Source organism: Nannospalax galili, unplaced genomic scaffold, assembly GCF_000622305.1.
Source record: "Nannospalax galili isolate Female #2095 unplaced genomic scaffold, S.galili_v1.0 scaffold611, whole genome shotgun sequence".
NCBI lineage: Eukaryota > Metazoa > Chordata > Mammalia > Rodentia > Spalacidae > Nannospalax > Nannospalax galili.
In genome coordinates, this window is record NW_008330486.1 from 2,594,163 (window position 1) to 2,610,292 (window position 16,130).

The 16,130-nt window shown below is 43.4% G+C and overlaps 2 protein-coding genes across 4 annotated transcripts in view; one reads left to right on the plus strand and one right to left on the minus strand.

Annotated features, from left to right (window-relative positions):
* Window positions 1-6,393, plus strand: part of Dnaaf4 (dynein axonemal assembly factor 4) — a 20,009-nt gene extending 13,616 nt beyond the window's left edge. Inside the window, exons 7-9 of one of the 3 annotated variants that reach the window (XR_003851846.1) lie at window positions 2,527-2,680; window positions 4,954-5,250; window positions 5,577-5,617. Coding sequence is in view for 2 of the 3 variants with exons in the window: in XM_008847684.3 (XP_008845906.2) it covers window positions 2,527-2,680; window positions 5,145-5,250; window positions 5,577-5,689 (373 nt within the window). In the remaining variant the exon portion in view is untranslated. Of the gene's footprint in view, window positions 1-2,526; window positions 2,681-4,953; window positions 5,251-5,576 lie in introns of all 3 variants that reach the window. The other 2 variants (XM_008847684.3, XM_008847693.3) reach the window with 2 other exon arrangements.
* Window positions 6,394-11,085: 4,692 nt separating this feature from the next.
* Window positions 11,086-16,024, minus strand: CUNH15orf65 (chromosome unknown C15orf65 homolog). Its single transcript, XM_008847719.3, has 2 exons — window positions 15,798-16,024; window positions 11,086-11,544 (listed from the first exon to the last, which is right to left on the minus strand). Exons 1-2 carry the CDS (start codon window positions 15,822-15,824, stop codon window positions 11,197-11,199), a joined length of 375 nt encoding a protein of 124 aa, XP_008845941.1. The 5' UTR covers window positions 15,825-16,024; the 3' UTR covers window positions 11,086-11,196.
* Window positions 16,025-16,130: the final 106 nt, after the last annotated feature.

A 16,130-nucleotide genomic window follows, 5' to 3' on the forward strand; every position in this document is an offset into this window, starting at 1 on the left:
GGCATGAACCACCATTCTTAGTCTCAAATTTGTCTTTTAACCCTCAGACCTGTGTGCTTGCAGGACAGGTCTGCGATCTACCTTTGCCACTGTATTTAAACAGACTTGGTTTGTGGAGATAGGAAAGTTTCCTGATGCTACTAACTCTCCTAATTGAAGGATATTATAATCCATGTTAAAGATGACCTCTCAAAGGCAAATACGATTTTCTGTTGCTTCTATTTACTGCTTATAATATTCTGCTGCAGTTAGTGTCTGTTAACAAAAGGCAAAGGGAAGGGAAAATCCACTCTCTCTTTTTTTTTGTTAACCAGGGTTTCACTATGTAGCCCTGGCAGACCTGGCACTCACCATGTAGACCAGACTGGCCTTGAACTCCCAGAGATCCCTCTGCCTCCCAAGTGCTGGTATTATAGGCACGAACTCCACATTGTATGGGTAGTTTGTTTCTATGATTAGTTTTTTGTTAGTATACAAAACAGAACTCTCTAGAGCTGGGGCATTAATTCTCCTGGCTCTCAAGTCTTCACGCTGGGGATGTACTTAAACCATTGATTCCCCTAGTTCTGAGCTTTGGGGCTTGGATTAGAACTATATCATCAGCTTTCTTGGTACCCAGTGTGCAGATGGCAGATCTAACACTTCTCAGCCTCCATAGCTGCATGAGCTAGTCTCTCAGAGTCTGTCTCTTTCTATACATCTATACAGTGATAAGCTTCTCTCTACTGGTATGGTCTAAGAAAGATGGCACTAGGTGATTTTTATCTTTGAAGGCCATAGAGTACAAATGAAGATGGCTGTGATATCAGTAGGTGACATAATCTTTTGGGTCCAGCATTATATGTATATTCATTGTTAACTAAAACGTCTTTATGTGGTGCATAACTGCATATGTCACATGGGATGGGTTCTTTTTTCTCTGGAGCAATATAAGGAAAAAGACAGTATGCACTATGGCCTAATTTGTCTTTTTGTTTTTTAGGTGGAGAGGAAGGGCAGGGTCTCACTATGTAGCCCTGGCTGGCCTGGAACTAGCTGTTCCATGGACTAGGCTGGCCTTGAATGTATGGTGATTCTCCTGTTTCTCCCTCCCTAGCACTGGGATTGCAGGTGTTCACTACCCCTGCTACAACTCGTTATTTTTATACTAGCAGTGTGCTTCTCCATTCTGAATGCTAAATTGTAGGAGTAGGTGTTACTTCACTAAGGCACACTCATGCTCGCTGGCTTGCTTTATCCCCCCTCCTCCTTTTTTGACAGTGTCTCCCTGTAGCCTCAGCTGGCCTGGAATTTGCAATGTAGACCAGGCTGGCCTTGAACTCACAGAGATACACCTGCCTCCATCTTTGAAGTGCTGGGTTAAAGATATGTGCTACCATACTCAGCTCTATCTATTTTAGTACTGGAGATTGGATCAAGGGCCTTTCTAATGCTAGGCAAGTGCTTTAACTTTGAGGTATATCCCCCAGCCCTCTTTTCCCATTTGTTTGTTTGTTTGTTTTGACGTATAGTCTCACCTGGCACAGGCTGGCCTTGAATTTTCTATGTAGCCAAAAATGACCTTGAATTCCTGATCCTCCATTCTCCATCTCTCAAGTGATAAGATTACAACTATTGCTCTTTTATTTTGAAAGTTGCTCAAGCTGGCCTTGAACTAACTAATGTGTGGCCCATTTGGACCTTGACCTCTTAACCTGCCCACCCCAGTTTCCTAAGCAGCTGTGATTACAGGTCTGTACCTCCAGGTGCCTTGATACTGGCTTTATGTTTTAAAAAATGTTATTGGCAGCTGGGCATGGTGGTGCATGCCTATAGTCCCAGCACTTGGGAGGCAGAGGCAGGCAAATCTCTGCAAGTTCAAGGCCAGCCTGGTCTACACAGTGAGTTCCAGGCCAGCTAGAAACCCTGTTTCAAGAAGACCAAAAAAAAAAACCAAAACAAAACAAACAAACAAAAAAAACCCCCAAAATACCAAATACTAAAAGCATTTTGCACTTGGTGTAAAGCTTGTAGCAGCTTCTCTGAGTCGAGGATGTGATTTCCTTCTGTTTCATTATCTTTCCTGTTTCCACTGCATTAGTTTTTTCAAATTCTGGTTTCTCTCACAGCACTGACAATGAACAGCGTTTGGGCAGAGTGCTTTCTTCATTTATATCCAGCAGAGGGAGACGTTTTTCCCAACTTTTTATTCTCCCAACTTTGAAACCAAAGTAACTGGCTTCATCCAGACCAGTCTCTGCCTTAACCCCATCCCGAAATGAACTGCTGTAGCAACCCATGGCAACATGCATGTTGGGTTAAAATATTGATGGCTACCTTGGGGAAAGGGGTCCATCCTGTTCAAGCACACACTTGGTATTTGTGGAGAATGGGAACCTGTGTAACCACAGTCTTCACCCAAAAGGGAATCTAGCAGGTAGGCCATCCAGCTGCCAAACAGGAATAATGATTAGTCTCTGTCTATTTCAGTGTTAAATTGCTTTTTCCTTTTTTCTTTTTTCTTTCTTTTTTTTTTTGTCTCATCAGCAAATTGTTTGCAACAGAAAACTATTTGGCAGCAGTTAATGCATACAATTTAGCCATAAGATTAAGTAACAAGATTCCATTATTGTATTTGAATCGGGCTGCTTGTCACCTAAAACTAAAGAACTTGCACAAGGCCATTGAAGATTCTTCTAAGGTATGTGCATGTCTCTCTGTGTATGTAGATATGCAATTTTTAAAATATTAATATGATGCTTTAAAACCATTGTTCTTGGGGCTGGGTATGGTGATGCACTCCTCTAATCCTAGTACTCTAGAGGCAGAGGGAGGCAGATCTCTGTGAGATTGAGGCCAGCCTAGTCTACATAGTGACTTCCAGGTTAGCTGGGGCTACAGGAAGACCCTGTCTCAAAAGAAAAACCAAACAAAAAACCTCAAACAATTATTATCTTTAGGCTGGAGAGATGGCTCAGCAATTAAGAGCACTGACTGTTCTTGCAGAGGACCTGGGTTTGGTTCCCAGCACCCACATGGCAGCTAACAACCATCTGTTACTCTAGTTCCAGAGGATCTTATGCCTTCTTCTGACCTCTGAGGGCACTGCATGACATGGGTGCACTTACACATATGCAGGCAATACACTCATATACAGAAAATAAAAATAATAAATATTTTTAAAACCACAAACAAATAATTATCCTTGGGCTAGAGGGATGGCTCAGTAGTTAAGAGCCTGGTCTTGCAGAGGACCCAGGTTTGGTTCTCAGCACCCACATGGAGGCTAACAGCAATCTGTAACTCTAGTTCCAGGGAATCTGATGTCCTTTTCTGACCTCTACAGACATTGCATGCATGTGGTATACTTACATATATGCAGGTAAAACACACATAAAATAAAAAGATTTTTTTTTGTTTTTGGTCTTTTTAAGACAGAGTCTTCCTGCAGCCCTAGCTGGCCTAGAACTTACTATGTAGACCAGGATGGCCTTGAACTCACAGAGATCTGTCTGCCTATGCCTCCCCAGTGTTGGGAGTAAAGGCATGTGCTACCATACCCTTCCCTAAAATAAACATTTTTTTAATTAAAAAAATATCCTCTGGAGCTAGGTATTATGGCTCATTCCTATAAGCCCAGGACTCAAGAAACTCTAGGGCAGAGGATCACTGAGTTCAAAGCCAGCCTTGGGTACACAGCAAGTTTTAGGTCAGGCAAGGTTACAAAGTGAGATTCTCTCTTGGGCTGGGTTCCAGCACCCAGGAGGCAGAGTCAGGAGGATCTCTGGGGGACAGAGGGCCAGCCTAGCCTACATAGAGAGTTCCAGGCTAACTGGGACTGGCCACACCTGGCCAAGATTTGTTTTAAAGTGAGAATTTAAAATTTTCAGGACTGGAGAAATGGCTCAGCAATTAAGAGCACTTGTTGGGGTTTAGTTTCCAGCACTCACATGGTAGCTCACAACTGTTTTTAACTCCAATTCCAGGGGATCTGATGCCCTCGTTTGCTTTGTGGGATCCTGCACACATATGGTGCACATAAACTCATGCACATGTATGCACATAAAAATACTAGAATAAGCTAGGCATGCCCATGCCTTTAATCCCAGCACTCGGGAAGCACAGGCAGGTGGATCTCTGAGTTTGAGGCCAGCTTGGTCTACATAGAGAGTTCCAGGCCAACTGGGTCTCCAGGGAGACCGTCTCAATAAATAAATAAATAAAAATAAAATAGCTGGGCGTGGTGGCACATGCCTTTAATCCCAGCACTCAGAAGGCAGAGGCAGGAAGATCTCTGAGTTCAAGGCCAGCCTAGTCTACATAGTGAGTTCCAGGACAGCTGGGGCTACAGGGAGATCCTGGCTTTAAATAAATAAATAAATAAATTTTGATGGTTCACATCTTTCTTGACAGTTACACGTACTATCCTATTTTACCACCATGCCATCTGTTATTTTAGACTCTTTTTTCATTTCTATTAAACATTGTCTAGTCACTACATGTCTGAGGTTTTCTGTTCTGTGTGTATGCATGTGTATGCATGTTCATGTGCACATTTAACACACACACACACTCACCAGAGGCCAGAGGTCAACCTTGGTGTTGCTCTTCAGGCACTGTCCACTTTGTTTTTTTGAAGCAGGGTCTCTCACTGCAACTACACACTCATTGATTTGGCTAGGCTGGCTGGCTAGATCCCCAGGGATCCTACTGCCTCTTCTTCCTCAGTGCTGGACTATAAGCATGTTGCACCATGCCCGGCTTTTTACATGGGTGCTGAGGATCAAAAATAGTCTTCAGAGCCCAGCATGGTGGCACATGCCTTTAATCCCAGCACTTAAAGGAAGGAGATGTCTGTGAATCAAGTTCAAGTTGTAGGCCAGGTGGGACTTCAGAGAGACTCTATATCAAAAAAAAAAAAAAAAAAGAGTGAGCCATTTGTACCAGCCCCTAATTATGTGTATTTTTTGAAAGGCACTGGAATTATTGACACCACCTGTTGCAGACAATGCTAATGCAAGAATGAAGGCACATATCTGATGGGGCACAGCATTCTGTCAACCCTCCAAAACAAGAAAAACAAAAAACAGAAACAGGTCTCCATGTTTGCATTTTACCCAGTGAGCCATTTGTACCAGCCCCTAATTATGTGTATTTTTTGAAAGGCACTGGAATTATTGACACCACCTGTTGCAGACAATGCTAATGCAAGAATGAAGGCACATATCCGACGGGGCACAGCATTCTGTCAACTAGAGTTGTATGTAGAAGGTAAGAGATTGACCAAGGGGTGGAGGTGGGTAGGATATAGCTTGGTCAGTAGAGTGAACGCTTTGCATGCACACAGTCCTGTGTTAGATCTCCAGGACCACACACACTGGGTGTGGTAGGTATATACCTGTATCCCAACATAGGAGGTACAGGCAGGAGAACAGAGGTTCAAGGTCATTTTTAGCTACCTCTGAAGTTCAGGGCCTACCTGGGCTACTGGAGACCCTGTCTTCCTGTTTAAAAAAAAAAAAAAATCCAAACTGTTGTATAGATAAGCCAGGTATTTATGGAATACTTTATTGATCATCACTGCTATATAAATACAGGCTTGCAAGATTATGAAGCTGCACTTAAGATTGATCCATCCAACACAGTTGTACAAAATGATGCTGAGAAGATTCGGGATATAATTCAAGGAACAGAATTAAAGTCTTCATGAGTACTAGAGACAGCTAGGTATAGTACCAGGTATTGTTTTAAGTTTCTCAAAAATAACTGCAGATGTTAGGAATCTTTGTACACACTGTGGTCAACTGTGTAGAACCATTGTTTAGGGCCCTAGCTCTGTAGAGAGCAAAATCCTATGAAACTTTAGAAAACGAAGTGCTTGGTGAGTCATTTCCAAAATAAGAGCAGTCTGTTTGAACTCTTATTAGCTTGTAACATACACTTTGTTGTTGCTGTTAATGAACTGTACTTGCTTTCATAACAGAATTGGTATTGGTGTGATGTCCAGGATACTTACTGATAGATTTTATTAATATATTTAATTGTCTGAATGACTGACTTTGCGGTAATGAATAGTGATAATTTTTAGTCAGTCTATAGATACACAGACCAGATTTTCTCTTTCTACTGCCCGTTGTTTGTTGTTGGATTTGCTGGGGTGTGGCATCGTGTAGCACATCCAAAATCCGAGCACCATAGCCCCTGAGCAGAGGAATGAAGGGTTCCAGGAATGCCTGGTCTGCATAGTGAAACCTTGTCTCAAAAAGATGTGTAGAAACCAACAACAAAACCCATATTACTTTGAAAGCCTTTATTTGAATTTTAGTTACAGTTAAAAAACAAAATTCAGGGCTGGAAAGATGGCTCAGTGGTTAAGAGTACTGGCTGCACTTGCAGAGGACCCTGGTTTGGTTCTTACCACTCACACAGCAGCTAACAACTGTTGGTAACTGCAGTTCCAGGGGATCTGACACCCTCTTCTGGACACCATAGGCATTGTATGTATGTGGAGCACTTACATACATGCAGGCAAAACACTCCTACACATAAAAGTAAAATAAAAGAATAATTAAATAAAAGAATTTCAGAATTTCGGGGCTGGAGAGATGGCTCATTGGCTAAGAACACTGACTGTTCTTGCAGAAGACTTGGGTTTGAATCCCAGCACCCACATGGCGGCTAACAACTGTCCATAACTCCAGTTTCAGGCAAACCGACATCTTCTTCTGTCTTCCTCAGGTATTGCACAACATGGGTGTACTTACATACATGCAGGCAATACACACATACACATAAAATAATAATTTTTTAAAAATTAAAAAAATTCAGGAGGGGATTGCTCTCTTAGAGTCCCTCCCACACTCAGGAGTTCTTTATTATTTTTTGGTCTTTTTGAGACAGGGTCTCCCTGTAGCCCCGGCTGGCCTGTCTTTCTTACTTTTCTTTAATCAATTTAAGTTCCAAAAGAAAAAAAAATTACAGAATATTGTTTGGACCATCGTGGGCCCCAGATACAAGAGCTGGGTGTGGTAGTAAACACTTGGAATCTTACCACTCAGGAGATTGAGGCAGGAGGAGTGCCATGAGTCCAGGAAAGCCTGAGCTGCATAGCAAGACCCTGTCTCAAATCTCAAAGGAGAGAAAGAGAAGTGGGGGGTGGGGAGGTGGGGGTGGGGGGTTCCTCTAGTGACTCTTTCAGTCTACATAATAGGGGATTTCCTCTACTTTTAATCTTTTTAGCTAAGGAGGTTTTTTTTTGTTTTTTATTGTTGTTTTGCTTTTTTTTTTTTTTTTTTTTTTTTTTTTGTGGTGAGGGGTTGGGAATGGGCTAGCAGTGCAAAGAATCAAGCCAAGGTCCTCATGGGTTTGAGGGAAGCATCCTGCTGCTGAGTCACAGCCTCATCCCGACTTAATCCTTATATAGTTACATGATGTTAACCTGTCATTGTGATTTTATTCTATCTCCCTTGTCTCATAAAGAAAGTAACTTTGGAGATGATGGCTATATTTTTCTTTGTTTTGTATTTTTTTGTGTGTGTGCGTGTAGTACATGTGTATGTATGTGTGTGCATGTAGTATGTGTATACATGTGCATGTAAAGGCCAGATGTTTTGTATTTTCTTTGATAGTTTCCATCTTATTTTTTGAGATGATCTCTTCATTGAACCTGGAGCTCACTGATCTGGCTAGAATAGCCACGGAACTCTGTGGATTCAGCTGTCTCTGCCCCCCATGGGGTGGGGTGCTTCAGGCTGGGGTTACAGACCTCTGCTGCCATATTTGGTTTTTACATGGGTGCTGGTGACCCAAACTCAGGTCCTCACATTTGTGCAGCCATCACTTTACCCACTAAACCATCTCAGCAGCCCCTCTGTTGTTTGTTCCTTTTAATACTGGGTCTCACTGTGTAGCCCCTGCTGGCTTAGAACTGACTGTGTAGACCATGCTGCCCTTGAACGCACCGAGTTCCACCTGCCTCTCCCTCCCAAGTGCCAGGATTAAAGGTGGATACGACAACATCCAGCTAATGCTCTGTTTTAAAACAAACAAATAGGCGGGCATGGTGGCACACGCCTTTAGTCCCAGCACTTGGGAGGCAGAGGCAGGAGGATCTCTGTGAGTTCAAGGCCAGCCTGGTCTACATAGTGAGTTCCAGGACAGCTGGGGCTACAGGAAGACCCTGTCTCAAAAAGACCAAAAAAACAAAAACAAAAACAAAACAAAACAAAAAACAATGTTGCTGTTGCCCCTTATCTCTGTTGTACACCCAAACGCCTCAAAAGCCATTTCTCCTTTAACCCTGTCCCACAGTTCTCTTCTCCACCATCTCTTTGAGGCTCTTCTTGTCACAAAGGCCTCTACTAGAGAGCATCCTGTTCCCTCTCAGTCCATGCCATAGCTCCCCATATGACTTCACACAGCTCAGTCCTTTGCTTTCCTAGAAACAGATTTTTTTTTTCCATGACAGATCTCATGTGACACAGGCTGACCTCAAATTCACTGTATAGAAGATGACCTTGAACTTCAGATCCTCTTACATTCCAAGTACTAGGATTGTGAGTCTTACTATGTAGCTCTGGGTGGCCCATGCTGGCCTCAAATTCATTATAGTCTTGCTTCAATCTCCTGACTGCTGGGTTATGTGAGCCACTAAGTCCAGCTTCTGTGTTCTTTTGTCTTAATAAATACACTTACTTTCTATCATCAAAGACTTTTGTAGCCTAATGGGTACATGTACTTCATGCATGCTACCCAAGCACTCCACCAACTGAGCCATATCCCTAGCCTGAGACAGTTTGTTATTCCTGAGCCAAAGATAATAACCCAAGAACAAAGATTCAAGATTTCCATAATGACAGTGTAAAAAAAAAATAGTTTCATAGCCAGGCATGGTTGCACACGCCTTTAGTCCCAGCACTCGGGAGGCAGAGGCAGGTGGATCTCTGTGAGTTCAGGGCCAGCCTGGTCTACATAGTGAGTTCCAGGACAGCTGGGGCTACAGGGAGACCCTGTCTCAAAAAAGACCAAAAAAAAAAAAAAGTTTCATTAGTTTTTATAGTTACAGAACAAAAGAAAGTCATAAATCAAGGCATTTTACAAATACATTAGTGGGAACAGCACTTCATAGGTTATAGTACAGCCAGGAAAACTCTGCTATGGGCTCAAATGCTATCTAAGACATTGCTAGCTTTCATGTTGGTGGAAGCTAGCAGTCTGCTAAGTTAATAAATTCCAAAGGTTTTACTTGAGTGTCACAAGGATGTCAAGTCTGATATAGAAGTGGGATGGGGGCCTGGGGGTCGTGGTCCTTGCCTTTAATCCCAGCACTGGAAGAGGCAGGCAGATCTCTGTAAGTGCCAGACCAACCTGGTATACATAACATGTTTCAGGCTGCCCAGGACTAAGAGGTAAGACCCTGTCTCCAAAAACCAAAACCTAAAAAGAAGCCAGATAGATGACTATTAAGGGGACTAAAGATAGCCCCAAAGATAATTTTGTTGGATCTGTAACATTCCAACCTTCCGTAATCACCAACTCTTCTAATCAGCCAATCAACCTTTTAAAGTCTTTAACATAGGTGTGACTTTTTTTCTGGGATCTTCAGAGATAAGGTCTGAGTTGACCAGGCTGACCTTGAACTTGTTGTTTTCTTGCCTCAAGTTTCCTGAGTAGTTGTTACTATAAACCTGTGCCACCAGGCCTGACTGTGTGTGTATTTTATTTATTAGTGTAGAGATGAGTTTATTGTAGAGCAAAATGGAATACCTTGTGTTTTTTTGCTTTGTTTTCCCAGCCTTTTTGAGACAAGGTTTCCCTGTAGTTCCAGCTGGCCTGGAACTTACTATGTAGACCAGGCTGGCTTTGAATTTACAGAGATCCTACTGCTTCTGCCTCCCCAGTGCTGGGATTAAAGACATGTGTCACCATGCCTGGCTTTTTATTAATATTATTTTATGTACGTGTTTTTTCTGCATGTAGGTAGGTGCACCCATGTCATGCAATGCCCTAGGAGGTTGGAAGAGGGTGTCAAATCCCCTGGAACTGGATTTATGGACAGTTGTTAACCACCATGTGGGTGCTGGGATTCAAACCCAGGTCCTCTGCAAGAGCAGCCAGTGCTCTTAACCACCGAGCCATCTCTCCAGCCCCATTGCTTTTTTTTTTTTTTTGAGACAGGGTCTCCCAGTAGCCCCAGGTAGCCTGGAACTCACTATGTAGACCAGGCTGGCTTTGAACTCACAGAGATCTGCCTGCCTCTGCCTCCCAAGTGCTGGGACTAAAGGCATGTGCCACCACTCCTGGCTTGCTTTTATTGTTTTAAAGAGAGTTTTACTATGTAGCCCTGGTTGGTTCTGAACTCTTGATGTTCATGCCTGTGTGCCAACTGCTTGCAGTCATAGGTATGCCTTGCCATGCCTAGCCTGGAACTCACAGAAATCTGCCTGCCTCTGCCTCCCTGCTAAGATGTGAGCCATCATGCCCCACCTGAACACATTTCTTAAAGAGATTTTTTAAAAAAGATCTATTTTTATTTAAGTGTTTTGCCTGAATGAAAGTGCCCATATGTATGCAAAGTCCTTGGAGGCCAGAAGAGGTGGATCCTCTGGAATTTGAGTATGGTTGTTAGCTGCCATGTGCATGTTGGGAACTGAACCTGGGTCCTTTGTAAGAGCAGTCAGTGCTTTTAACCACCAAGTCATCTCTGCAGCCCCAAGATTTCTTATTTTTAATTATGTGCATGCATGTGTATCAGTGTGGGGGTATGTTCATGTGAGTTGTCTTCAGAGCTGAGACATAGGACCCCTAGGGAGCTGGAGTTACAGGTGGCTGTTAGCCTCCTGAAGTGAGTGCTAGGGATTAAACTCCAGTTTTTGTAAGAGTAATAAGTGTTCTTGACTGCTGAGCTATCTCTCCATCCCTGAAAACATATTTGTTTGTGTGACAGTGTGGTCAGGTTTACATGTGGAGGCTAAGGTGGAAGGATTGAGTTCTAGACTAGCCTGGAAACATAAGGGGTTCTAGGCTAGCCTGGGCTACACAGTGAGCTCCTCTGTGTAAATAAATGAAGTCACTCTTATTAATTAAAATGTTTTATTTCTTAAAAGTATTTAAAAAATATGTATTCACATCTTTTAAAAAATTTATTTAAATTTTTCCATGTTCTAAAGGAGGAATTCTAGTCTTAGATTAAGATTGAATTGTCAGAAGGATGCGTTTTCACAGAGTGTGCTGGAAATTAGGAAAATCAACAGTTCTGGTCCTGTCAGGTGCTGTATTTAGACTGCTGTTTTGGTAAAACCCAGTTGCTCTGATGTAACTAGAAAACACCTGCTCCTTTGGAGTGTAGTTACAGGGAAAGAAGTGGGGTGCAGGCCTAAAGGCTCCGTAATAACCTGAACTGGTTTTGTACATAATCATCTGTGGTTCTGATAGTGAGGTGGCTGTGCAGAGTGTCTTGGGGTCCAACATACAGGAAAACACAGGGTTCCCAGGGTTCACACAGGGAGGCGGTGGTTCAGGTTTCGTTTCTGTGTCTGAATTTGAAGCCAAAGTACTTTTCTTATCCTAGAAGTCACATAAAAATCACCCTGTTATATAGGAATAGATTAAACATCTCCCCATTACCCCTCCACTTTCATATTGTATTTTCTTGGCTTTGTGTTGTTTTGAGACAAGGTCTCATGTAGCCCAGGCTGGCCTGGAACATGCTATGTAGATGAAGATGGCCTTTAACTCCTGACCTTCCCCATCTTCAACCTTCCAAACATTAGGATTCTGGCATGAACCACTACCAAACCGGGCTAAACTTACTCTTTTAAATTCACTGAACAATGCAACTTAAGAAGCCACCAAAGCCTTTAAGCCCAGCACTTGGGAGGCAGGGGCACTCCGATCTCTGTGAGTTTGAAGCCAGCCTGATCTAAACACCCAAAACAACAGGCTTCAATCTACTTCTCCTGCCTAATTAAAAAAAAAGGCGGGGAACTATTCACACTTAGCTTCATACTCAAAACATTAATCCTCTACATAGCAAGTTCCAGGCCAGCTGGGGCTACAGGGAGACCCTGTCTCAAAAAGACAAGAAAAAAAAAAAGTCACCCAAATCAGATAGGGCTATAAGTATTTAAATGGAGCTGTTTGAGAGGCTCTGCCCACTCTAGGTTGTCTACTACTGTCCTCTTACATGTCTCTCCCCTTCTCCTAGAAGGCTTCACCTATATTTGTTTCCTAATAACCCCCAGCTTTGCTTTATACACAACTCCTGGAGTTCTTTTGTTGCAGCAGTCAAGAATCTTGGCCTCCCCCAATCTGTAAGGAACACAAAGTGCTCTCTCTGGAGCCCTCTCTTAGCTGTTGCTGGCAACAAGACTCCATCTTGTTTCCTTTCTATAGGCCAGGCCTGCCAGGATCTCATTCTGTCCCTGCCTCCCGAGTGCTGGGGTTAAAGGCATGTTCCACCATGCCCTGCTTTGGAATGCATTGTTAAATTTAGGATCTCTGCTTCTAAAGTCTTAAAGCCAAGGATATTATAAAATAATACCTGAAGCTGGTGTAGTGGGCTATACCTCCCAAGTGCTGGGATATAGGTGTTAGCTACCATACCTGGCTGCTTTGCCTTATTAATAATCATAAGGCAGGGTCAGGTGTGGTGGCACACATTTTGTCACCCAGCATTTGGGAGTTAGCCAGGATGAGCTCTCAAGTTTTAGGGCAGCCTGGCCTACATAGGGAGTTCTAGACTAGCCTGGGCTATGTTGCAACAACTGGTTTCAGGGTGCCTCACCCTGTAAATCCAGCACTTGGGAGGTGGAGGCAGGAGGATTAGTAGTTCAAGGTCATCCTTAGCTACTTCTGGTGTTCAAGTTCAGCAAGGTCTATAAGAAAGCCAGTTTCCAAAACAAAACAAGGTGCTGGCAATATGGTTCTGTGGTATAGCCCTTGCATTCAATTGCCAGTATCAGAAAAAAAAAAAAAAAAGAACAATATAGACTATAACTACCCCACAAGGTCAAGGTCCTTTTGCTGTGCATCAGCCCAAGAAAAAGTAGCTTTGTTGCTTATTGTCCCTGGCTCTTTTCCCTCCATAAGTCTTTCGTGTTCCTTCATTCCCTAAAGTGATCACAGGCAGTAACAGGGTCCCCACAAATCTGCTCAGGATGCCAGCCCTAGGGTCAGCTGCCAGATCCTGCTCTGCTAACAAAGTACTACTTTACATACTGTTGTCAGATCTTTGTCACTTGACTGCCTTTGAAAATTCAATCCACAGCAAGGTGTTAGCACCCACATGTAATCCGATCTCTAGAAAGGCTGAGGAAGCTCGGTTGTTGGGAGCTCAAGGTGGCAGCTTGAACTAGAGTGACACCTCCCCCCCTTTTGGGTGGGTCTTTTAGAGACAAGTTCTCCTTGTAGTGGGGCTGGCATGGAACTCACTATGTAGACCAGGATGGCCTTGAACTCAAAGAGATCTGCTTGCCTCAGCTGCTCCAGCGCTGGGATTAAAGGTGTGTGCCTGGCAATGTGACATCCTTTCTTAAAAAGCTGTTTTCAGGGGGGTTGGAGAGATGGCTCAGTGGTTAAAAACACTGGTTGTTCTTGCAGAAGACCTGGGTTCGAATCCCAGCACCCAAATGGCAGCTAATAACTGTTGGTAACTCTAGTCCCAGGAGACCCTACAGCCTCTTCTGACCTCTGTGGGCATTGCACGACATGGGTGCATTTACCTACATGCAGGCAATACATGAATACACATAAAATAAATATATATATATATATAAATAAAATATTTAAAAAGTTGTTTTCAATCTGATAATGCTTGTTTTGTTTTCTTCTATTTATTTCTCTCCCACCTCCCTCCTTTCTAAATACAGAACTCAGGAGATGTGCTTGTGTACATTTAGTTATCAGCCCAAGTTATCAACTCAGAGGCAAGTGTTTCTTAAGGGAGAAATGTGTTCCTCCTCTGGTCCCACTCCACATGGGTAGCCTGTATAGACCACCATACCACCATCACTACCCCCTCCTAGCATGCAATTTCCTGCAGAAATTCTTTTTAAAAAAATTTTATGTGTATGAGTGTATTGCCTGCATGTATGTGAGTGCACCCATGTCGTGCAATGCCGTGGAGGTCAGGCGTTAGATTCCCGTGGAACTGGAGTTAAGGACACTTAGTAGCCGCCATGTGGGTGCTGGGAATTGAACCTGGGTCCTCTGCAAGAGCAGTCAGTGCTCTTAACCGCTGAGCCTTCTCTCTAGCCCCTCCTGCAGAAATTCTAATCCTAGAGGCTCCTGCACTAGTGCTGGGTTAATATGTGTATGCCACTGTGCCCTGCTAGCCAGGTTCTTGTTAGCATAGCCTAGCTCTCTGATTTCCAGTTATTTTAGTGTCTCAGTAAAATTTAGTTTCAGAATGTTAAGTTGCAATTGCAAATTTAGGTGTGAGAATGAGGTTTAGTTGGTAGAGTGCTTCCCTAGCATGCACAAGGACTTGAGTTCCATCTCCAGCACCACATTAATTGGGCATGGTGTTTTACACTTCTAACCTCACACTCAGGAAGATAAGAAGCTCATGGTAGATGCCAGCCTGAGATCCAGGAGACCCTATCACAAACAACCAAACAAATCAAAAACTGCAAATAATGCCAGCCTTGGCTACACAGGGAGACCCTGTCTGAGGAGAAAAAAAAAGTCATTTCAAACAGAATACAAATCAGCTGATAAACTTTGTATAATAATCTACTACAAAATCTGGGAAAGTTGGTATCTTCTTAAATCTTTTAAATTTCCATTATAATTGAAAATAACTATTACTGTACCCTACACAGTGAAAGCAGCCTTGTTATTTGGATTTTAGTCTCTTCAAACCTGATAATTTTATTTTATGTTTTGGTCTTTTTGAGACAGGGTCTCCCTGTAGCCCCAGCTGTCCTGGAACTATGTGGACCAGGCTGGCCTTGAACTCACAGAGATCCACCTGCCTCTGCCTCCCGAGTGCTGGGATTAAAGGTGTGCACCACCACGCCCGGCTCAAACCTGATAATTTAAAGTGAGGAGTTCAAACTTTATACAATTAAAAATAAAACATCAAGACACAGTGACATAGGCCAGTAATCCCAACATTTGTGAGGTAGAGACCAGATGATCACGGTCAGCTGGGCTACACAGGGAGAGCCCTGTCTCTTACCCCAAAAAACCCAAAACAAATCATGGGGTTTGGGGATATACCTCCTTGGTGCAGTGCTTTCCCAATATGCATGAAGCCTGAGGTTCAATCCCTGCTTACCCCACCGAAACAAACTGAGTCTAATTGTGAAACAAGCCTTTGTATGTGCTCAGGTTCACCACCAACTTTTTGAGTGATCTTTTTTGTTTGCTCATTAGCCAGTTAGGGGGCAGAGAAAATTTAACTTTCCACTGGAATAAGTACAGTATACCCACTCTTCCAATCCTCTTTTGGACAAGACATACTATAAATGAATGTGACATTAAATTGAAGGTACTAGGGCAAGGGGGTGTAGCTAAGTAGTTTGCCTACCATGCACACAAGCCTTGGGTTAGATCCCAACCACCCGACCACCAAAAATAGAATAAGCAAAGTAAAACTGAGGAATACGAGTCCTGTTCAAAACTACCGGTAGGAAGTTTGTATGGGGTACTACTCCCCATACACCTTCGAAGCTCTAATTAGAGGATCGTGCACTTACATTTGTAAATGTAAAAAAAGCACGGAGGTTGCCTATATATGGGTGGGTGGTAGTAGTAGACTCAAAAACTACCGAATACCAATATCCAAAAGCATCTAGCCCTTTGCCCAAACCCACCCAATTGCAGTCGGTCACTCTCGCCATCTTTGTTAGTTTCTTCAGCAAAAGCTCTTCTTTCCTGAAGCCCCAGTGTGCAACCTTTTCACTGAACCGGATTAAAGAAGCGAAGAGGATGAAGCCAGGCCGTTCGTGTTGTGTAAACCATCTGCCTGACGCTGGGAGTTATGCGGTGGGTGGAAACCGTGAGTCCTTTCCACAGCTGCAGCCCGTCTCCAAGGCAACTGGCGGCGAGCCCGGATGTTGTGGGGATCGCAGACGCCCGGCCCAGCTTCCGGCAGCCTACGTGAGGCCGGCCGCGCAGGTCTTCGGGAGTCGTAGTTCTTTCTGCTG